The 23,776-nt window shown below is 57.0% G+C and overlaps 1 protein-coding gene across 1 annotated transcript in view; it reads left to right on the top strand.

The window, feature by feature from the left end:
- C10H4orf50 (chromosome 10 C4orf50 homolog) overlaps positions 1–23,776 on the top strand; it is a 64,110-nt gene that overhangs the window by 8,382 nt on the left and 31,952 nt on the right. Inside the window, exons 3-6 of the mRNA XM_047798567.1 lie at positions 2,185–2,323; positions 17,455–17,566; positions 18,252–18,352; positions 20,775–23,261. Of these exons, the coding sequence (XP_047654523.1) occupies positions 2,185–2,323; positions 17,455–17,566; positions 18,252–18,352; positions 20,775–23,261 (2,839 nt within the window). The remainder of the gene's footprint in view (positions 1–2,184; positions 2,324–17,454; positions 17,567–18,251; positions 18,353–20,774; positions 23,262–23,776) is intronic.

Below are 23,776 nucleotides of genomic sequence, written 5' to 3' on the forward strand. Positions count from 1 at the left end.
AAATCGAGGCGCTGCCTTCCGCATCTTCTCCACGGTCACACACCCAGCCACGAGGGGCGCTGTGACTCGAACCCAGCCTGTCCTGTGGTACCTGCAGCCGTGAGGCACTGATTCAGCCTGGTGGATGCTCCCTGGTGGAGTCTCCTCGTTTCATGTCTCTCTTTGTAGCAATATTGTTTTTAACTTGTCATTAATCAGTGAAAAATGGTACTTCACGGTCTAGTTCCTATTTGCGAGTGTGCATGATTCCTATGGCTGCTAAAACAAATTACTAAAAATGTGGGGCCTTCAAACAACACGGATCGGCTGTCTTTCAGCTCTTTGGAGACAGGGGTCCCAAAGCAGCCTCACTGGGCTCTGGCCACAGGGTCCGAAGGGCCGGGCTCCCTCTAGAGGCTGCAGGAGGAATCGGCTTCTGCCTTTTCCGGCATCTGTAGCCTATCCCTTGGCCCCTGGCCTCTCCCCATCTTCAGGCCAGCAGGGGAGCATCTTGCTTCTGCGGTCACGTGGCCTCCCCTTCTGGGTCAGCTCTCCCTCCGCCTCCCTCTCAGAAGAGCAATCGTAATGGCCATTAGGCCCACAGATAATCCAGGATAATCTCTCCGTCGCAAGATCTTCAACTCTGTCACAGCTACAGTCTCCTTTGCATTTTAAGGTAACTTCCTCGGTTCCGGGGAGCAGGGCCTGGATATATTTGGGAGCTGTTATTCAGGGAGATTAGTCATTTTCTGTTAGTTTAAGTATAGGGGTAACACCAGAATTAAATATTGTCTGAGACTGAATGTTTTAGACGGGTCTCAAAAACTAAACAGGGAGGCTTTTCTTTTCCCATTCAGATATCGCCACATCTTAGAATCCATCAGAAGGTCTCTGATTAACCTGGGGCCACTGCTCTGGTTCAGTTTGGAAGGAACCTGATGTTACTCCACACCAGAGGGCACCCTCCCTTCTGTCACTTTAGAGACCCCACCTGCTCCCCGGGCCTCAAAACTAGAGCAGGTGAGGGGCCTCTTAGCCTTATTATTGTCAGTACCGCATCATTTTATTTAATCTTCACGATAACCCTCCCTCTGAGCAAGGCGCAAGTGCCTCTTTTACAGATGAAGATACCGAGGGCCATGGTGGCGAAGGAGCCCAGTTAAAGCCTCATGGCTGGTAAGTGGCAGAGCCAGGAGGCAGAGCCGGGTCCTTACCCAGGGAAGCAGAGTCTGACCCGGATGAGCTGGGTACCTAGTGTGGAGCTGGGTAAAGCAGTGAGGATGGGCAGAGCTTGTCTTCGGAGGCTGAGAACGCACTTCCTAGGGAGCTTAGAGTGCTCTGTTACAGAAGTAAGACTGGCACCTTAAGGGGACTTGGATTCTGGGCACAGGCAGGAGACACAGTGAGTCTGTGTGGTTCCTCTTCTCCCGGTGGGACCGCTAGGCTGACATTCCCTCTGATCACACGTGCTTCTCTTTCTAAACAGCTGCCGTCAGGGTTCCAGCCTGGGCATGACCTTGCCTGTGACTCAAGTTCAACACGTCCCCGAGATGATACAAAAGACTTCAGGTGGCTTAGCCAGCCCTAACTCTTAGTCCATTTCCAACCTCTCACTTTTGTAAGGAATTCTGAGATTCATTTTTTTTTTTAATTGGAGAAACCTTTTCCTGCATTTCAGACATTTCCTTAGATGAGATTTGCAAGAGGTTAACTCAGACGGGAGGCAGCAGAGCCCAGGGTTAAAGGGTGCGTTTGGGTGTCACGCACCCTGAACCTTATAATGCTGTGTGACCTCAGGCAAGTTGCCCGGCTTCTCTGATCTGAAGTTTCCTCCCGTGTGAAGGAGGAGAAAGGGAACCCAGCTGCAGGCTGATAATGGGAGGATTGATTGGGACAATGCAGATGTTTGGTTCAGGCCCAGCCCTTCTGAGCTGGTATGGCCCTAACTCAGGATTACTGGTTTAAAGAAAAGAACACTCTTAAATTAAGAGTCCTGGTGCCTTATTATTCAAAAGAGGTCTCTGCAGTATTTTAGATCATCTTGAAAATGATATGTGTGGATGTTTTACAAGATGTCATTTTGCCAGAATGTCAAATTGGCCAAAGAAGAGAAGGAAAAAAAACCGATTGATCCCGGGGTTTGCAAAAACTTGAGGACTTATTCTCTGCATCCCGAGTAAGCATCTTCCTGCTTCACTGCTGCAGGATTCAGGAGCTGGAGCTGTCGGAGAGAAAACTCCTTCAGAAAGTTGACCAGCTGAGCACCCGCGTGTTCCAGGAGAGAAGTGCCTCTCTCTGGGCCCAGGAGAAGCTGGAGGCATTGCAGGTGGAGCTCGCCAGCCAGGTACGAGTCCCTTTGCCTTCTTCCCAGTTCCTGCTTCTTGCCCTAGCAGGGCCCCCCCAGGTGTTTGCAGGTGGCAGCAGCTGCTGTTGAGCAGAAGCAGTGGGCGGGGGTGGGGGCGGGGGCGCCTGGGGGAGCTCACCCAGATGGGGTAGGAGGGCCCTAATTCTAACAGCAGGCAGGGGCCGCTGGACCTGGGCAAGGTCACGTGGCCTCCCTGGGCCTCAGCTGCCTCATCTGTAAAATGGGCCACCTGCCTGGGCAGCCTCGGGGGGCAGGAGGAGGAGCTGTGCACGCACTGGGAGCTCTGGCCAGGGGTTCATTTCTGTGGACTTGGTGCCTGACATCAGGGGAGCCAGCTCTGATTAAAGGGCAAGGAGGTGACGGGTGCAGGGTCTCTGCCCTCAGGAGCTGGCACACAAGCAGGGACACGGATGGGAAAGAAGTAACTCCCAAACCAGAGGCTGGGCCATGAGAGACATGGAGCCACCCTCTGCCCGTGCTTGAGGGGGAGGGGGAGGCTACAGAGAACTGGGCTGTGTGAGTTGCGCCCTGCGGGAAGGGCGTGCCAGGATGGGGAGAGCATGGCAACGTGTGGAGGTGTGGCTAAGCATAGCTGGACCAGGGCCGAGGGAGACTAGACAGTGTCAGGGAGGACCGATTGCCAGGGCTGTAGCATGAACTGCATTCTGGAGGCAAGAGGGAGCAGGACTTCGGGGGACCTTAGCGGGAGAGGCTCAAAGTCAAGGTTTGGGGTTATCCCTCGAATTGCATGGGACAGAGAGATGGCAGAGGCGGGGGACAAGTTAGAGCACTGCTGAAAAGGAGGTACATGGTTAAAAGTGTACATTCTGGAGGAGGCTGCCTAGAGCCGATCCCTGGCTCTGCTGCTCATGAGCTGTGTGACCTAGGCCAAGCGACTTAACCTCTCTGAGCCTCAGTTTCCTCATCTGTGAAATGGGAATGATATCATACCCATTAGATTAGCTTGTGCGGGTTGAGGGAATTACTACCTGCAAAACACTCATAAGAGGGGGCATTCAAATAACACTAGCTGCTTTCGTAATTATTAGTCTTTATTGAAATATTCCAGGGGGGAGATGAGGGGAGATGATGAAGGCTGGAGGGCAGGGTTTGGCGGGCGGCTGCCCGCATGCCGCAGGACCCAGTGACCCCGAGAGGGATCTTCCTGTGTCAGTAAATTGCTGCTTACAGTGCATTTGGACAGCAACGGTCCAACTGCAGGTTGGCGCCTGCCCGTGGGTTGTGAAATCAATTCTGTAACTCACAGGCAGCCTTTAAAATTGGAATTGCCTAGGAGCTAGGAAAGGTCATCCCGTTTCGGAAGGGCAGTGCTGTTTCGTGAAATTTCGGTTTCGGTTATCCGTGCGCGCATGCGTATCACAGGGCCTGTTTGTGAAATGTGTGTCTTGCCGTGGGAGACGGTCCAAAAAGTGCGAAAACCACTGGATTAGCTGGTAACTGAAATCGAAGCGTGGAAAGATAAGAAGTTCAGTTCAGCTGAAATTCGTCTGTGAGATGCCAGGGAGACAGGCGAGTGTCGTTTTTCCGATTTATGTCGAATTTCCGGTGCGGAAAGTTCATTTGCCTCCTTGGTTCGCAGCACGTCATCCATGTCCAAGTAGACCTGTCATTTTTCTCTTTTTTCCCCTTTTTTTTTGGGGGGGCACACCTGGGGCATATAGACGTTACCAGGCTAGGGGTTGAATTGGAGCTGCAGCTGCTGGCCAACACCACAGCCACAGCAACACCAGATCCGAGCCACGCCTGAGACCTACACTGCAGCTTGCAGCAACACCGGATCCCTAACCCACTGAGTGAGGCCAGGGATCAGACCTGCATCCTCATGGATACTCGTCGGGTTCTTAACCTGCGGAGCCACAACGGGCACTCCTCAAGTACAGCTTTTAACCCGAGATATAATAGTGTTATGTGAGATTCCACCATCAAGAATGTAATCGCTAGAGTTCCCTGGTGGCTCGGAGGGTTAAGGACCCAGTGTTGTCACTGCAGGGGCTTGGGGTCGCTGCTGTGGCTCCAGTTTGATCCCTGGCCCTGGCACTTCCACGTGTCACAAGCGCAGCCAAAAGAAAAAGAATGCAGTCTCTCCGTGGAAAATCCTTTTTTTGAGTCGTGCCTTATAGACATGTAGGATTTCCCAGGTGAGCAGACACAGCCCTGCAGTCACCAGAGGTTACGGTGTGATAAGCAGAGCACGAGGGCAACAAGCGGGGGATATACTGTGAGCAAGCTCGGAGCGCTGCAGGACCTGCAGCTCCGTGCCCCCCCTCCCCCCCCCCCCCCCCGTTCTCCTGTAATTTGGATGCTCCTAGGGACCTCCTGTCACAAAATGGCGTATCCAGATGAGGGGCAGAAGTTCAGAATGGTGGGGGTGGGGGGGCTCAGGGCCCCTCGGAGACCACTTGACCCAGCTCCAGCCCAGCCCAGACCCTCCGACCCTCAGTCTCTAGCAAGAGCTATCTGCACATCAGAGCACGTTTTGCAGGAGTGCATGAACTCTGCCCTTTGTACCTGAAATGTGCTAAATGTCACTCTGCCCTGTGGCTGTCAATATGCGCGCTAATCATTTGCATACAAAGACACCTCGTTTCTGTGGTGACCTCTGGGGGTTCCCAAAGGCGATAAAGGCAAACCCATCCAGGCAGATGGAGCAGATGGAGCAAGGCGCTCTGAGCATTGTGAATTAGAAGGGTCACCCCATCGGGCAGACCCCAAGCAATTTTCCTTGCAGGGAATCTAACTCTAATTTAATCTGCCCCAACTCCCCCCAAAACATGCTCTCAAAGACTGCCGAGCTGTCTCAAGTTTCCTCGTTCACATTTGCTCTTGCATGCTTGTTGTCTTCTGCAAGCTCTTGTGGCCATGGCGGTGGCTGAGTAGCAGTGACTGCCACTAGCGGTCGAGCGAGAGTTTAACGTGAGGGCGCTTCCACGCATTGGCATACATTCATTCTGAAAATTAGGCAAGGACGCCTGTTTTTGCAGTGCCTGGTTCACCCTGGTCCCGCCCGCAGCTCATGGGAAGGAGGGGGGGCAAGGTTTCAGAACAAGGAGCTGTGTTCCCTGGACAGGCAGGGGCCGAAGCAGAAAAAGAAAGCTCCCTGGAGGCTCAGCGACCTTGAGCCAGGTAACCTCATGCAGGTCACTTCTGAGTAGCTCCACGGGTTGGGGGGTGGGGGGCTCGTATTCACAATTAAGAACAGCTGCTTGGATCCTGGAGGTCATGGTCAGCTGACCCTTACTGGACCAGGCCTTAACCCTTTAGGCACTGGGAGACGGCGAGGTCTGGCAGGTTCTGGCATGGAAGTGGGGACACGCAGGGTTCCAAGTGGCAGCTTTTTACACACTGGTGTGGGGGGTACTCAGTGTTGGAACCAGTGGTGCGGCCCTCCGCCTGTGCCTGCCATCCTGCCCGCGGCACAGTTTCCATTCAAGGACTACCTCTGGGGTGGACAGGACCCCCCCACCCACCCCGCCCCAGGGGTAGGTGAGCGAGGCACTGCCTCCTCGCCAAAAAACAATCATCAGATAAGATAAATAAGATTCTGAAGCAATGTTTTAATGCACAAACTAATGCCAAAAAAAAAAAAGAAAAGAAAGAAAGAAAGAAAAAGCACGCCGAACGACAAAATATCGACGTTTCAAATAAAGATGCTCAGTGCGAGCGACGGTGTCCCCGGGCCGCCTTCCTGACGCCCGCCTCCACCGCCAACCTGTAGGTTCAGGAGAAGGAGCGCGCGGCCCGGCGGCAGCGGTGGCGGCAGCGGCGGCTGCGGGAGCGGTTGCGGCGCAAGGACGAGGCGCTGGGGCGGCAGGCGGCGGCCCTGGAGCGCGGCCGGCGGATCCAGCGGCGCCAGCTGCGCCTGGTGCGCGAGCAGGAGCGCGTCCTGCGGGCGCAGGTGCAGCAGCTGGAGCTGGACGTGCGGCGCCTCTGCCGCGCCGCGGGTCTCCTGCTGGCAGAGCTGGACGCCCCGGCCCCGGGCGGCCTCCGACCCCCGGCCCCGGCCAGTCCCCGGGGCGCCCCGGAGGAGGCCGCGGAGCTGCGCGCGCTGCGGGCGAGGGCCGAACGCGGCGAGCGCGAGCGGGACCTGGCCGCACGCAGGCTGCGGGAGCAGCGCGCCGTCGAGCGGCGGCTCCGCGGGCAGCTGGAGGAGCTGCGCTGCTGCCTCTACGGGCTGAAGCTGTCGGAGATCGGCCTGCAGGGCCAGGTGGAGGAGCTCGCCCAGCAAAACAGGAGCCTGCGCCAGGAGCTGGGAGCCCAGGCCCCCACGGAGACAGCGCTCAGCAGGGCCCCTGCGGGTCACTGTAGCCTGGTAAGTGGCCGCAAGCCAGGACACGAGTGATTTTCTGCTTTTCTCTGTCTCATCCAGCCACTTGGTCAAGGTACGGACTCCTTCGTTTCCCAGGCTTCCTCTTCATCCACCCCTCCACCCACCAGCTGGTCCATCCCTCCTTCATTCTGTCTACTCACCCACCTGGCGTCACCCATTCGCCCATACAACTTCGCTCCCCTGTTCATCAGCCCAGCCACCCCACCGCCATCCCTGCTGCTCCTCTCCCATCCACCTGTCCACCCGCTTGTCTACCCACCTTCCGTCATCTCATTCACTGCACCATCTGCTTGTCCATCTCTCCTTCCCGCCGCTCTCCAGGCAGCCAGCCAGCTACCCTTCAGCCCTCATCATCTGCTCCCTCCTGTCTGTTCATCTACCTACCATTTACCTGGTCCCTGCCTGTGCCAGGCCCTGTGCTGGATGCACTTCTCCATGTGCAGTAGTATTACTTCATGTGATGGCTTGGGATCCACCCCCACCCGGGGAAAGCAGTCACCCTCTCCTTGCCCACAGCTCCGAGGCTGTTGACCGTTGCCGCTGGCAGGGTCTTCATGTGTCCTTCTTTAGACTGTGAGCCCCTGGAGGGCAGGTCCGGGTCAGTTAGGCTCTGTAGCCCTGCCCCCCACAGCAGCGCGCAGGAAGCCCCCAGCCCTGCGCTGTGGAAGGCATGCAGGGCTGTGTCCTTTTCTGGTTCTGCTACTTCTTTGCTGTGTGATCCTGAGCAAGTTTCTTAAGCTCTCGGAGGAGAGGGCGGGCTGGACACTTAAGCTATCAGCTTCCTGATGGAAGAGGAAAAATTTACATTTAATGCACTCCTGCCATGGGCTTGGTGCCCTGTGTTTTCAAAGGCATTTCATTTAATGCTTATAAAACTGTAAAGCTGGTGATATTCATACCCCGGCTCCACAGAGGAGGAGGCTGAGGCTCAGAGAGGCAGTGCACTGACCTGTTGTCACACTTGGAACGGACAGAAGTGGAAATTGATCCAAATGTATTGTGAGTCCAGAGGGTTCTGTTTCTTCTGCATCAGGCTGTTTCCCTGTAAGGAGAGAGTTAACTCTGCTTCCTCAGAGAGATCAAGATCCCACTAGGCAAAAAAAAAAACAAAACCCCAAAAAACAGAGTTTCCGTCGTGGGTCAGCAGTAATGAACCCTACTAGTATCCATGAGGATGAGGGTTCCATCCCTGGCCTCACTCAGTGGGTTAAGGATCCAGCGTTGCTGTGGCTGTGATGTTGGCTGGCAGCTGCAGCTTCGATTGGACCCCTAGCCTGGGAACTTCCATATGCTGCAGGTACAGCCCTAAAAGAGCCCCCCCCCCAAAAAAAAATCCCGTTGGGTTAATTTGCATTTAAGGGGAAAAATCAGGAAGCCATGTTAGCCCAAAGAAGATTGCTCATTAAAAAAAAAAAAAAAAAATCAGGAGTTCCCATCGTGGCTCAGTGGTTAATGAATCTGACTAGGGACCATGAAGTTGTGGCTTCGATCCCTGGCCTCGCTCAATGGGTGAAGGATCTGGCATTGCAGTGAGCTGTGGTGTAGGTCACCGATGTGGCTCGGAGCCACGTTGCTGTGGCCCTGGTGTAGGCTGGCAGCTACAGCTCTGATTAGACTCCCTAGCCTGGAAACCTCTATATGCTGCAGGTGCGGCCCTAAAAAAACCAAAAAAAAAAAAAAAAGATTCAAATGTACCTTTGGACCTGGACAATCTATTCCAAATTAACTGGACCTTTGAATACTCTAGGTTTTCTCAGGATAATGAAGGCTCTCCTACCTAGATTGTTTTAATAATGAGTTTATCCGTGGTCATATTTTATCTTTTTAGTATTTCATCCTCCTCGTGTCCCTTCTGCGTGTCCTGTGTGTTCTTTCTCGGTTATGTTCATCAGATAAAAAGAAAACAGTGTACCTTTGATATTGGCACTGTGCTGTAATTTTGGAAAATAAATCGTGTAGAGATGGAAATCGTCATTTAGAGTCCTTTCTGGAATTTTCCTAAATGTAAGACTTTCATGTAGGCAGTCGGCTTCTGTCCTTATTCTCCTGACTTCTCCGTCTACCCCGGCACTGCTGCGCTTTCTCTTACCTAAGGCCAAGAGTGAATACCTATATAGTTTAGAGACACCTGCTAATGTTTTGTACATTTTGTGTTCTCTCATTTAATCCTGAGAACAGCCTTGCAGGCAGGATGCTGTCATCCCACTAAATAGATGGAGAACCTGAGACCCAGGAGGTTCAGAGATTTCACCCCAGACCCCCAGCCCAGGAGGAGCAGCGCCAGCAAGGAGACGTGGGTCAGATCAGGGCTGTGACCCTGAGCTGCTGCCCCCTTGGGACATGGGGGCCAGAGGTGGTTCTTGAGGAGCTCGGGACCATGTCCAGGGCTGCATTCAGGAGCTTCTGTGCCATCAGCTACAAGCTCCTCGTTGACTCGCATCTGTGGCCTTCTCCATGTTTTGTGCCTTATCATTTAAAGGCCCTGGGCCCCAGGAGACCTGCATCTCACACAGGGCCCGTGCTCTCAAGACTTTGCAGGAGGCTGCTGGGCACAGTTCTGATTCTCTCGAAAGTTCCGTAAATGGCTCAGAGTGTGATCCCCAGCCAGTTCTGCCTCCGGCACGGGGAGAAGCCAGCTGATCCTCACACTCGGGAGCCACACGTGCTTGGGTGCGATGCTGCACGCCTAACGTGGCAGGCAGGCGGGCCCCCGCGTGGGCAGAGGCAGGGGCGATTCCAGCTCAGCGCTGCCTCTTCCTGGCTGAGCTCCTTTGGGGCAGTTTACTAACCCTTTCAGTGCCTCGGCGTTCCCAACTGTGAAATGGGAACCCTACTGAGAGTCGATCCCGAGGATGAGATGAGACGGTCAGGGAAGGCTCTTAGCACAGTGCCTGGTCCCCAGGAAGTGGGGACCAGTCGGATTTGGTTTCTGCCCCATCATTGTCACTGTCACCATTATCCCCTTCCCCATCCTCTCCTCCTGGGCCCCACTCATCCTGCGGGAGGGTGAGTAGAATCACGCGACCACACGGCTTCCCTCATCAGTTCCTCTTTCTTGTCCTTTTGTTTGTTCTGAGTGCTTACCTTGGACTGCAGCGGGTTAAATGTGGCTGCGATTTGTGCCCTCTGATCTTTGGGAGCTGCTGGCAGAAACACAGGCTGATGGGGCCCTGGAGTGGGCGGCACCTGGGGACACCAGCTCCCCCGTCACAGCAGCCCGTGGGCCGGGAGGGACAGAGAGCCCTGCACTGGCTTTCCGGGCAGGGCTGTCCCCAGGTGTGGTTCTCTTGGCCAAAGGGCTGAGAACCTCTGCCTGGTTTCAAAGGTCGGAGGTCAGCCTGCAGGGGCAGGTGAGGTGGGCGAGGCGCAGTCTCCCCCAGCATGGCCTCATCTGAATTCGCAGCTGCGGAGACCCTGGTTCCAAATAAGGTCACAGTTTCAGGTACTGGCCCGAGGGGGTGGCAGTTAGAACCTGGTCCTATCTTTTAGGAGACACAATTCTGTGTGTTGAGTCCCCCACGCCTGCGGCCAGCGATGGTTGTCTCCCCTCCCCCTCCCCGAGCCTGGCCTCCCCAGCCTGGGCTCAAATCCCTGATGGCCCATTGTCCTCAGTGCCGCTGAAGGCTGTGGGGTGGTGGGGCCTCAGGCCGCTTCGGGGGTCATCCTCGGAAGACCCCAGAGCAGGGAGGTCAGCCTGACTGCAGCCTGACAACATACCCGGACTCCTGTCACCCTCTGGGGCTGGGCCAAGGCCGCACCCGTCCTGTCCTGTGTCACCTTCCTTTACTCCCTGCATCCTCCACCCGAGTGCCCTGTCCTTCAGGACAGGGGCTGTCCTCTCTGCTTTCTGTCGCACCCCCGGCTCCGGCACCGCGCTCAGCCCATGCGGGAGCTCAGTAAATATTTATCAAGTGCAGAGGGGGAGCAAGAAAGGGGCAGCCGAGTCTCTACGATGGGGGTCCCCAGGGTGGGTCGAGACCCCCTTTAGGCTGTGAGGCTCAGAGGATCTATGTTCCCACCATCTATGACCCCGCGACCTTGGGATGTCCTTTGGCCCCTGCGGATTCCGCCGGGTGAAGGTGCAGCCGCCCTTGAGGTCTCCCGGGGGTGTCCGCGTGAAGAGGCTGGGAGTGCAAGAGCCCGTTAAGATGGAACAAAGGTCGGGTAACCTTCTGGCAGAAAGTGTCCCTGGACAGTCACAATCCCGGCTCTTAGGAACCTGAGACGGTGGCCCGTGTGCAGCCGGGCTGCGGGCGTGTTAGGAGCAAGGGCTGCCTCTGGCCGCCGGTGTCTGTGTGTTTCTCGCGTGGTTTGCTCCCCCTCCCGGGCCCCGGACTCCCATCTCCTTGCCGAGGATTCCTCCGAGGGGATGGGGCCCTGGGGGGGGACCGGCTTCCCGCTGCCAGCAGATGCCGGCGGTTCTTCCTGATGGAGGCAGGCAGTGCCCGGCCTCTGTGGGCCCGGGAGCCTGGCAAGTCCCTCCACTCTGATGCCTCGATTTTCTTACGGAGCCGAGAGAGCCGTCGGGGCCATGAGAGGTTCCTGTGGCTGCTCTGGCAAAGGACCCCAAGCTGTGGGCTCTAAACATCCGTCCCAGAGGCTGGAGGTCCAGGATCCTCAGCAGGGCCGTTTCCTCCCTGGCCCGTGAGGGACGATCTGTCCCTGGCCTCCCTCCGGGGCTCGAGGGTGGCCGGCTTCTCCCTGTTCCCCGTCGCCTTCCTTCTCTGCGTCTCTGGGTCCAAATGTCCCCTTTTTATAAGGACACCAGTCCTGCTGGATGAGGGCCACCCTAATGAGCTCATGGGAACCCAACTAATTACATCCGCAAAGACCCCATTTCCAAATCAGGTCATGTTCTGAGGTCCTAGGGCCGGGGGTAGGACCTCAACTTAGCAAAGTCTGGGGGGACAGAGTTCAACTTGTGACAGGTACCCCTGGATGCACTGCTCTGAGGCCCCATGAGATGGCAGAACTGTCCACTCCAGTTCCTTGATGGCTTCTTTGCTGGCCTCATGGGGGTACAAATGACCCCCATGTGAACTGGGGTGTCTTTGCACCAGGCCCCGTCTCAGATGCTCTACGTCTATGTCACCTCATTTTGTCCCTCAAGTCAGCGGCCTTCGAGGGGGGCAGTACTTCACCTCCATTTTACAAATGCGGGAGGGGAGGCTGGGAGCGTCCTGGGTCCCACAGATATTAAGGGGGGGCAGGATTCGTGCCCTTGGGGGCACCCCGAGATGCACTGGTGAGTCCCACGCTCTGCTCCACCAGTGAATACTGATGAGTGGCTCTGTAATCAGTATTTAATGGGTGCCCACTGGGTACAACAAGGTGGCCTCGGACCTGAGCTGGGTACGGGACTGGGAGGTAAGACAAGACCCTTGCCTGCTCAAGATGACAAGACTGTCTTGGGGGGAGAGGGTGGAGACAGAGGAAGAGAGAAGGGGCCTGACAGTATGGGTCACTGTTGGGGACCTTGGTGTTTGGAAAGGGAACAGACCCAGGGCCACCAGGTATGTCAGAACCTTCCAGGCTGTCCTGCTCTCACAGGGCACCAACTGCCCTAACTCTGAGCATCTTGGAGTCAAAAAGGGCCACCTTGAGTGGAAGGAATCTTCCAGAGAGGGCCCTGGGGAGATGGAAAATGCCAGCCAGTCACTGGCTCATGGGGGAGCATCGCCTGCAGTTTTAAAATGAAAATGCTAGAACCTGTTGGTAAGACTACTGTGAAGCCAGACTGTCCCCAGGGTCTTGGTCTGGCCCGTGGCCTTGGCTGTGGCCATGCGAAATCGAACCCAGAGCTCCGAGAGCCTTGCACGCATGCGTGATGTCTCAAGGCTGCGGGTGCATTTCCAAAGGGGTGGGACCAGGGGGCTTAAGAGCCAGAGCAGGCCTTCAGCGCCTTTATCCGGATGACCATGAACCCCAGTGATCTCCCTAAGCCCCCAGGGTCTCCATCCTTGGGCTCCAGCTCCACCTCTGACCACACTGCTCAAGGACCCCACTGCCCCAGCCAGTGTTCCAGGGTCACGGCCCACCCCTTCCTCCCACTCCGCCCGGCACCCTGAGCTCCTGCAGGCCCCCAACAAGGCCAGGCTCTTCCAGCTCGCTCGCTCGCCTCCCCTGAGTCTAGAGGCTTCTGCTGCCTGCTCCCTCGGCCCCTCGCTGAACCCCTGCTTCTTTTTATCCATCTGGGGAGAATGTCGCTTCCTCCAAGGAGACTCTCCTGAACCGTCAGCTCGTTCCCTTCTCGGTGACATGACCCACCTCTGGTGGCCCTGATTCTCACTGTGCCTAGCGTGGCTGTCCCCCCGTCGCTGATGTCCCCAGCTGTACCCTCCCATCACCACCAGCTGGATCCGATTCAGCTTGAAATCCGAGCCTCAGTCTTGGTGAGCAAGTGACTCAGTGACTCAATGGCCGCAGGAAGATGGCTGCTCCACTGCCCGGGAAACGGAAACTTCCAGCCAAAGGGGTCGCCCCCAGGTGGCGATGCTGGGAAGGGAGGTCTAGAAACTGGGAAACCCTAGGGAGGCCTGGCCCCAGGGATCGTGCACCACATAGAAAACCATCAGGCATGACGAGTGCGCCTTCACCCCGGCCGGTCCTGACGTGCTCTGGCACGGCCGTGATTTCCGGTGAGAGTTATCATTGGGAGAAGATGTTTTATTTGCTTCATGTTTACACAGCACTTTCCTGAACAGAATGTCATTAGCCCTGGAAGGTAGCAACTGGGGGAATCAATGTTTTTGTCCCCAAGCCCCCATTGGAGGCACACGACTTGCCCAGGTTGGCACGGTTGGCAGTTTCTAGAGCAAGCGGCTTGGAGCCCAGGTCCCTGAAGGAATGGCCATTGCGAGAACAAATGCTGGGCCTGGGGAGGAGTTTGGAGTGGGGGGTTTTGGTCAGAATCCAGGTGAGAGAAAATTTTAAGGGACTGTGATGTGCCCCACGAGCAAGGCTTCTCTGCAGGTGCGTCTGGATGTGATTAGCAAGTGTGCCCCGGGCACCATGCATGCCCCAGGGGCTGGAGAGGCGATCCTGCCCTTCAAAAGCTTATCTGGGTACAGACATTGGAGCAGAAAAGGCAATTGAAGCCATGATGGCTGCGGCAGGGGACAGCCCAGGGGGCTGTGGCCTGGCCTGGAGGGTAACAAGGAAGCACATATAAAGGGATGAAAAGTCACTCTCATGATGTCAGCATCGGGCTGTCATCTCAGAGCGGAGGTCAGGCTCCCAGTGACAGGGCGGCAGGAATGCTGGACGCTGGGGCTCACCTCTCAGCCCCTGCGGTGTGTGGAGAGCGACCCCTGGTGGCAGATAGGAGAATCTTTTCGTTGTTCCCTGAGTCCAGGCGGCCCCTCCTTGCTCTGAGCGTGCATCTGTGCAAACCTGTATGTCACACATCAGGCCCTCACTCTGGCAGTGAGCAAGGGCTCTGAAACTGTTGATACTATCAAAAAAAAAAAACACAGGCAAAGGTCACGAATGCACAAGTGAGAAAAGAAATACAGATGGCTCGTGGTCTTACAACAAATGTCAGTTCCATTACCTGTAAAATGAAGACACCTGAGCAAAGGCTCAAGCTGCCATTTATTCTGAATATTTGCCTAATATTAAAAGTACCTCCACACTGTTTCTAGTTGGTAAGAATTGGAAACAAACCAAATGTCTGATTGGAGGGCCCTGATTTGTTAAGCGAAGCCATTCCTGAAACGCCACGTTGCGGAAGAACGTGTTGCGAAATGATCCTTTGACACCATCATGTGAAACATGCAGAAAAGCGCACATCGACCTTGTGCAGAAATAGCCTTTTGGAAGAATTTCAATGGCCAGGCTTAGAAAAAAGCCCAGAGGGGTATATTCTAACGCATTCTTTGTGTCTGGATATCACTGTATGCCTCATTTTCTTCTTGTTTATTTTTCAAAGTAATCCCACGTTCAAATGAAAGTCTCATATCTCCCAAGAGTGTTGAAAAGCAGGAAAGGTTGATAAGACTGAACAGAGAGGCAGGAAGGGGGAGAGAAAGCCAGGATCAGATTCAGGGACCTGAGTTCTGGTCCTGTCCTCCCACTGTCTGTGCTGTGTGACCCTGGGCAAGTTGCTCTCCCTCTCTGGGTATAGATTTCATCAGTTGAGACAGGAAGGGGCTATCGCATCATCTCCTAGGAAGTCCTCCACTGGATGTCACTTCCTCGAGGCAGGGGTCTGTGTCACCCATGGCTGTGTCTCCAGCCCCAGGGCAGGGCCTGCCCATAGTAGGTGCTCAGTGAGGATGTGGGGAACTGAATCAAAGTCAACTCGAGTATTGGAACAAAATCCAAATAGAAATGACAGGTAGAATGCTGGTGGCTTTGGACACTGTCCTCCACTCCCCTTCATCTATTCGCTCTTCTTTCTGCTTCTCTCTCTCTCTCTCTTTTCTTTTTTTTGCTTTTTTTTTTTTTTTTTTTTTTGCTTTTTAGGGCCACACCCGTGGCATATGGAGGTTCCCAGGCTAGGGGTCTAATTGGAGCCCAGCTGCCGGCCTACACCGCAGCCACAGCAACGCCAGATCCGAGCTGCATCTGAAACCTACACCACAGCTCACGGCAATGCTGGATCCTTAACCCACTGAGCAAGGCCAGGGATCGAACCGGGAACCTCATGGTTCCTAGTTGGATTCGTTTCTGCTACGCCGCAACAGGAGCTCCATCTGCTTCTCTCTCTTGCTTGTTCTCAGGTGTTTGAATTTCGCCTCCCTTTCTGCCCTCGAGTCCTCACTCTTTTCTCTTTCTTATTGACCTTCTCGCTTCCTTTCCCTTCTGTCTCCTCTCTGTCCCTGCTTCGTTTCCTCTTCTCTGCCTTGTTCCGATGGTGGTGCTACCCCGCTGACCAAACGTTTCATTCTAATCAAGTGGGGAGCCAGTGGGTAAAACCGAGAGGTCCCCAAAGTGCTGTGAGCCGAAGGGCACCCACCTGGGCAGGCCAGGCGCGGCTGGATGCGGAGCAGAAGGCCGTGCCCTCTGGTTTTACTTGGTCTGGGCTGAGGCCCTGCTTTGGTTCTCCTTGAAAGCTTCCGCGTGATTCGAACGTGTGACCAGGGTTGAGACCCCTGGTCCGTGAGGAGAACGGGACACGACACAGACCGTCCCACAGAGACGAACTTGGGCCGTGAGGAGGAGATGCTGCGCGGGGAGGGAGGGGCTTCACGGGGGAGGGTCAGGGAAGCCACAACCGAGGATCTGGCCTTTAAGCTGAGCCCGGGGGGAACGTGGGCCAGGCAAAGGGGTGGGGAAGAGAGGTGTAGGGGTCGGGCACAGGGGGTGCAAGGCCCCAGGGCGGGAGGGAGAAAGTCTGTCCAGGGAGCAGCGATGGGGCTGGGGGCGGTGGGAAGCGTGGCAGGGTTGGAAACAGGAGAGCAGCCCTCCCCAGTTTCCATCTCTGTGCCATCACCGGGCTGCTGAGGAGGGTGCAGGCGAGCCGCCCAGGGCCAGGTGTGGGGGGCTTCGTGAGGATGCGGCAGGTGACTGGCACCCTTCCCGGGAGGATGCACCAGGCAGGCAGGGGCAATGGCGCCCCCACGGAGGGCGGAGGCCGGCGGGAACCGGGGTGGGGAGGGGACTCGGAGGCGCTGAGAGTGGAAGCCGGTCAAGGAGGGTCTGGAGCTGTAGGGACAGCCCTGCACGGCCTCCTGTGCCCAGTTTCAGTGTAAAGACTGATTCCTTGGACCGAGGGGGCCAACAGGGGACTTGCGGGTCTGAGGGGGCCTTTTAGGTGGTGTCCCTGGCCGCTGCTGGAGGGATGGGAGGGGAGCAGGAGGCTCAGTTAGGAATTGATGCAGGGGTCTGCTGAGAGCAGGTGAGCAGCTGGGGGACAGGTCGGGGAGGCGACAGGACATCATCGGTCCCCTCCATTTCCCCTGCCCCTGGAGGGGCGCCTCACCCACTGGAGGAGCTTCATAAGTGTTTGTCGAATAAACGCACAGCGAGTCGGAAACGCCTGCCTTTCTGCAGGTTCTGTCTGACCATCCAACTATCAAGCATTGATTAAGCACCTAGTGTGTACCAGGCTAAGGTAGTGGTACAGACCGAAGGCGAGTTTCCGCCCCGAAGGACCTCAGGTCCAGCGGGAAGCAGGCGGAATGCAAGCAGCACCTGTTAGAACCGAATTAGAAGTACCTGGGGTGTCGGGATCCTGCCAGAGACCTGTCCCCCAGCCCTTCGTGGATGGTAGCTGGAGCTGAGTTTTCCCGCCAGCCCCCCGCCTCCACTGCTGTAGCCACAGTCAAGGTGCCTGCCTCTTACGTGCTCTGCAGGGGGAGGGGGTGCGTGTCACGCTGGGAGCCTCCCCACTGCATCCCCCGCTTGCCTTTGGGGGTGGGATCCAGGGGAGAGGGGTACCGCCCAGAGAAACCTGGCTATGGCGTTTGGGGCATGTGGACAGTTGAGCCCCAGGACTTCCTGGAGGCCCTGGGCAGGCACCTCCCCAAACCCTGCCCCCTGGGCGGATACAGAGGGAACTTCCACCCAGGAAAGAGGGGCCTGGAGCCTTTGATGTCACCCTGGGGAGCCCAGGGGCCTCTTGGCTGAGTAGACAAGCTGCTCATTGGAGCTCAGGTCCGAATGGGAAGCAGTTCAGGCAGTAGGCCCAAGAACAAGCAAGGAGGGTTTCTGACTCTCTCCTGGGACCCTCGGGAGGGACTCAGTGGGGACAGGCTTGGAGGGAGCACGTCAGCCAGGGACACTGGTGGCTCTCTTGACTTCGTGTGTCCTCCTCAAGGATGGCCCGGGCCACGCTCAGGATGAGTTGCAGCCTCTGCCCAGGGAGCAGGCGCTGGAGGCCTGTGGAAGCCAAGGCTCCGACAGGGCGCCTGGACCATCGGGCTCAGCAGGTGCGTGGGGCCCTGAAGGGACTCGCCCCCGGGGGCTAGCTTGCTTATGACATCCTGATGACACAGTGCTGGGGGGTGGGGTGGCCGTCCCTGCTCCGCAGACAGGGAGCTGAGGATCAGAGAGGCAGTGTCGCTGGCTCAATGCCACACACACAGCTGGGAAAGCGGGCTCAGAGTCTTCAGTGTCCAGGACAAGGCCCTTGACTTTGGCTCCAGCAGACATTCGGGCTCACAGTCCCAGGCCTCAGGGGGTGGGGGGCAGCCTTGGTCCCCTCAGAAGACCCTGGAGTGACCAGAGCTGTTCTGACTTGCCGCCCTGCCCTGGTGATGGCTCAGGTGTGAGATGAGCGTGAGGTCTGGGAGCTGCTGGGGCCAGAGATCGCCGCCCTGTGTGACCCACAGGGTGCGGGGCTGTGGTGGGCTTTGTCGCCTGCATGGGCTTTGTGGTCAGTGGAGGTGGCTCCCAGAACGCGCTCCACCACTCTTCAGTGGCTGGTCATCCCCGGTCTCCCAGCCTGGGACCCTCCTGACAGGTGATGGTGGCCGTCAGGCCACCTGGAGGGGCTCAAAGTCCCCTAAAGCGAGAAGTGCCATCTCATCTTAAGGGCAGGTGGCACTGCTGGTGGCCCTCATGGGAAAGCTTTTGGGAGGGTCTCTTTAACCTCTGGGTCCTGTCTCTTCCCAGGCCAGCCCTCCGAGGGATCCTGCACCTGCGTTTTGATGTCAGGCCCAGGGACCCCCGCGGACACGCTCCCAGGAGACCTCGCAGGATCTGACCATGCGCAGGTGAGGGCGGAGGCTTTCTTTCTTTTTTGTCTTTTCAGGGCCACACCCATGGCACGTAGAAGTTCCCTGGCTAGGGCTCGAAATGCCAGATCTGAATCTGTGACCTACGTCACAGCGCACACCACCACCAGATCCTTAACCCACTGAGTGAGGCCAGGGATCAAACCCACATCCTCATGGATACCAGTCAGGTTCCTAGTAACCCGCTGAGCCACAGTGGAAACTCCCACTCAAGGTTTTCTGTGTGTCCAGGGCACCAGCTGGGTCCGAGTAGTCCTAGTGTGTGTGTTGCACAGTGTGGCCACCGTGCAGGAGGTGGAATAAGGAGGTAAAGACGCTCAGGGTTTGGAAGAACTTTCTGGAAATCATTGAGGGGGAGATTTGAGGACAGACTGGAACACCCCAAGCCCTAGTGGGAGTGGGCAGGACGGGCGCCCCATCTGTGTGCCCGGGCCCGGCTGCCACGTAGCCAACCTCATCTCATTGAAACCTCCCCACCACCCATGGGGCGAGAGCCCGGCCCCTTTTCCATCGAGGAGGAAGTCGTGATTTCCCAACCTCGTAGCCCTGGAGGGCTCCAGGGTCCAGGGTCCATAGGCCACGCTCTGCACCACACTGTCCCCTAAGGGTCAGGGGCGTGGTTCCCACCAGCCCTGATGTGGTTCTGTGGTTCTAAAGAGAGAAGGGAGTTTCTACGGTTGCACAGTGGGTTAGGAACCTGACTGCAGTGGCTCGGGTCACTGCAGAGATGCAGGTTCAATCCCTGGACCGGTGCAGTGGGTTACAGGATCCGGTGTTGCTGCAGCTATGGCGTAGCTCCAATTCGATCCCTGGCCAAGGAACTTCCATATGTCACAGGTGCAGCCACAAAATACAGACAGACAGACAGACATATAGACATACAGACATATAGACATACATACAGACAGACAACAGACAGGCAGACATACAGACATACATGCAGACATCCGTACATACACACAGACAGCTTTGCATACAGACAGACATGTGTACGTACATACACACATATAGACACACGTACATACATACAGACATGCATACAGACAGACATATAGACACCTCGACGGGCAGACAGACAGATGTACATACAGAGAGACAGACAGACAGACAGAAAGGGACCTTCCTCGCTTCCTCCCTTTCATTCATCCACCCCTGCTCTGAGCTACCGTGGGTGCTGCGTCACCCCCAAAGCGGGAAAAGAGCTGAGAATGGTCCCTGGACAGGGGAGAGCTTCATGGGAAAGCTGGACCCCAGTGGAGGATGGAGTTAGACGGACAGAAAGCCAGGGATGGGGCTGCCAGGGGGAAGGCCAGGTGGGAAGACCCTCCAGGTAAGGGTGGCGAGCCTAGGAGCGGCCACCGGGAGCAGGGGCTGTGGTCCCATGAGCGCCGAGGGCTCCCCACGAGCCTGGATGAGGCCAGCTTTCGGCTCCAGGGCCTCAGCCCAGCCTGGCTCTGTTCTCTGAGCGGGGCCAGTCTTCTCTCTGGTTAAATACATTGAATAGGTGGATATAAAAATGTATTCAAAATTATCTATCACACACCTCCTGTGTGCCCGGGACTGTTCTAGGCTATGTCAGCACCACCCAGCCCCATCCACTAGGCCTTCCATGGCCTGGCAGGGTCTGCACCTGTGCTGCCCAGTACTGTAGCCATGAACCACATGTGGCTTCTGAGCCCTTGCAGTGTGGCTGGGGTGACTGCAGAACTGTTAGCTTTTATTTCATTGCTTTGCATTTGAAGAGCCCTGTGGGGCCCCCGGCTACCATATTGGACAGTGCGGGGCTATGGGGGGGCGTCACCCAGTAATACACACAAGTATCTTCCAAGATGCAGGAGAGTGGAGGGTGCCGTGGGGACGGCGGAGGGCGCCAGTGGACAGGCAGCGGTGGAAGAGGTCAAGGAGGCCTTTTTTCGTTTGTTTTTTGGTTTTTTAAGGCTGCATCTGCAGCATATGGAAGTTCACAGTCGAGGGGCTGCATCCGAGCTGGAGCTGCCAGGTTACACCAGAGCCACAGCCACGTGGGATCCGAGCCGGGTCTGGGACCTACATCACAGCTCACGGCAACACTGGATCCTGATCCCACTGAGCGAGGCCAAGGATCGAACCCTCATCCTCATGGATGCTAGTTGGGTTCATTACCACTGACCCACAACAGGAACTCCATGGAGGCCTTTTTGAGGAGGTAGCATTTGAGCTGAGATGAATGAAGCAGGGGAGTGAGCTATGAGAGCATCTGGGGGAAGGATATTCTGGGAGGAGGGAAGAGCAGGTGCAAAGGCCCTGGGGTGGTCTCAGGCTAGGTGTGTCTATAAGGCTGGGCGAGAAGGGGTCAGGGAGTGGGGAGGAGCTCTGTGGGGCAGGGGCTGCTGCCCACCTTATCTCTTCTTCCCACCCCTAGGTCACTCCCGAGCCCAGCTTGGGTGAGGAGATTCTTCCCATCTGGGACTGTCCCCTGGGGCAGTGCGTGGACGGCGCCCTCCTTCCTGTGGAGCTGGCCTGGATTTCAGAGCAGAAGCCGGCAGCCACCCCAGCCCGGGAGTCCTTTGTTCTGGTGCAGACGTCCATACCCCCTCCCTGGGGGCGGCCTGGGGACCCAGCTCTCCTGCCGCTGCCGCTGCTGCCCCTGGAAGCTTCCCCGGAAGACCTGCAAGCCCAGCAGATGCTGAAGGTCACACCCCCACCGGCTCCCTCGGCCACAGCGCCCGCCGGCCGGGGTCACCGAGCAAGGAGTCCTGATGCCCGCCTCTGCCAGGAGTCCCCACATGCTGCAGGTCACCGAGTTCCCAGGATGGGGCCCGAGGATCTAAAAGAGTTGTGGAAGGAAGGAGGAGCCCCCGCCTGGAGACTGGAGATGCGGGCAAAGAGGACATGGGGCCGGAAGGAGGGAGCCCTCGGTGACAGGGGCCAGCCGAGCCAGGAAAGCGATGGGAGCCTGAGCCTGAGCCTGGAGGCTGGTGTCAGGGCCACAGAGGGCACGCTGAGTGAGACCGGGGCTTCTCGACCCCAGGCTGCAGCCCCCTGCCCTTGGTCCAAGCGGGAGCTTCCTCTGCCTCTTCTGCAGGGGGAGGCCTCGGTGCCCACAGAGGGTCCCGAATCCTCGGGGAGGAAGGGGCGAGGAGGAGGAGGAGGAGGAGGAGGAGGAGGCAGGGGAGGCGGTCTTTCACCACCATCATCAGAGGCGGTCCCTGCAGCCACCTTCTCCAGGGCTCAGAGCGCCAGTGGGCCACCTCTCATGGGCACTCAGCAGGGCAGAGCCAGCCGGAGGGTTCAGGGCCAGGAGGAAATCTGCGTGTGGTCTGGGAATGCTCAGTTTCTGCCAGAGGAAAGCCCTGGAGAGCAAGGACAGGAGGAGGAGGAAGAGCCAGTGATGCATCTGGAAGGGTCCAGCCCCGCCCCCAGCCATGTCCACCGAGAGCCTGGCTCTGAGGACAGCAGGGGCAAGGAAACGCTTTTCTTCCTGGAGGAGGGGGGTCCGCCACCATCTCCTGGATTGGCTTTATCGCCCCAGGGGACAGAACCCACCAGTCAGCCTTGGCCTCCAAGCAAAGGACATGAGGGCTCTGCACTCACAATAGAGGAATTTGAAAAGGAGATGGAGGCTTGTTTCCAGCAACTCTCCATCCTCAAGCTTGGCAGTGGGGGACGTGGATGGGCAGCTTCCTTGCTGGCAGGAGAGGCTTGGAGTTTTGCTCCGAGATGGCACAGTGGCCGGGAAGACGAGCATCCTCAGCAGGCTTTGGCCAACCAGGGTTTGCATTGCTGTTTTCCCGAAGAAGCAAAGCCCGAGATGCGTGGTGATGATGCTAAGCCAGGAGGGACGGAGGCCCTGGGAACCGAAAGTCTTCCCAGGCTGGGGCTGGATGGGGTGGGCCTGAGCCCGAGCCCTCCCGAGGGGTCCTCCCGGCGGGGTTGGAATGGGCTGGCTCAGCATCCGAGCGCCCTCAGGAGAGCAAGGGGAAGGCTCCGTCGGCTCATGTCTGGATTGAAGAAAGAGAGAAGCCAAGTTTTCCAGGACAACGCCAAGCTTCGGGCAGAGCGGGAGAGATGCTGCCGAAGACTGCGTGCCCTCGAAAAAGAGAGGGAGAGACATGAGAGCAAAATAGCCACGCTCGACCAGCAGAACGGCGCGCTGCTCGGAGCCATCTCGGACTTAAAGGGGGAGCGGGACCGGTACGCGCAGGTCATCGCGGACCTCGAGGACTGCAACGGGAAGAGCTACCGCAGAATGTCCGAGCTCGAGGAGGAAAACGACCGATTGAGAGGAGACTTGGGACGGCTCGGCAAAGCTGGGTCTGCGAGCATCAGAAAATCCAGAGGCGCGACGGAGCCCGTCACCCCGGAAAATGGGGAGCTCGGTGCGCTGATTTCGGAGCTCGGGATCCGTTACAAAGAGCTGATAAAGGATGCAGCGCGGGGCATCGAAGACATGATCCAGACCTTCCGAGGGGAGAGTGAAGCCCTTCTACGCAGGATCCGAGTCCTGGAGCGGGAGGTGGCGGCGGGCAGCAGCCCAGAGGGGGTGCGTTTGCTGAGAGCCGGGGGACATAGCCAGGAAAAAAGCACAATGGCCGTGGACAGGGTGAACACTGTAGAAAGAGGGGTGCAGGTGACCCAGCTTTCAGGACAACTGACTGCAAGCGTCCCCGGGCCACCCTCAGAGCAGGAAATGCTTCTGGCTGGAGAGTGGACGGAACCTCATTTAAGCCTGCAAAATTCCAGACAGGCTGCAGATGCTACTGCTCCATCTCTGGTCTGGGGAAATGCTGCCAGATCCAGTGCCCTGCAGGGAAGCTCCGATAGGGCAGGAGTGAAAGAAGCGCCTAAAAGACCGTTGTGTCTTGCAGACCAAGGACAAGCTCCGAGGTCCCCACACAGTGGCTCCCAGGTAGGTTGACTCTGATGGCTGTTTAATTATCTTACTAACTTTTTTTTTTGGTCTTTTGTCTTTTTAGGGCTGCACCTGCAGCATATGGAGGTTCCCAGGCTAGGGGTCAAGTCAGAGCTACAGCTGCTGGCCTACACTAGAGCCACAGCAACGTGGGATCCAAGCCGCATCTGCAACCTACACCACAGCTCATGGTGACGCTGGATCCTTAACCTGCTGAGCGAGGCCAGGGATTGGACCTGAAACCTCATGGTTGCTATCTGGGTTCGTTAACCACTGAGCCATGACGGGAACTCCATCTTACTAACTTTTTATACCACCGACCACATGCTTTTTACCCATGTGCCCCTAGCAACCCTAGGAGGGAGGGACAATCAGCTTCCCCACTTACCAGCTGAGAAGATGTAGGCACAGAGAAGTTAAGTGACTCACCCGAAATCACACAGCTTGGGGGAAGGAGCCCAGACTCCACCTGGGTGGTCAGGCTTCATGGTCTTTATTCTTGCCTATGACTT

Source organism: Phacochoerus africanus, chromosome 10 (assembly GCF_016906955.1).
Source record: "Phacochoerus africanus isolate WHEZ1 chromosome 10, ROS_Pafr_v1, whole genome shotgun sequence".
Lineage (NCBI taxonomy): Eukaryota > Metazoa > Chordata > Mammalia > Artiodactyla > Suidae > Phacochoerus > Phacochoerus africanus.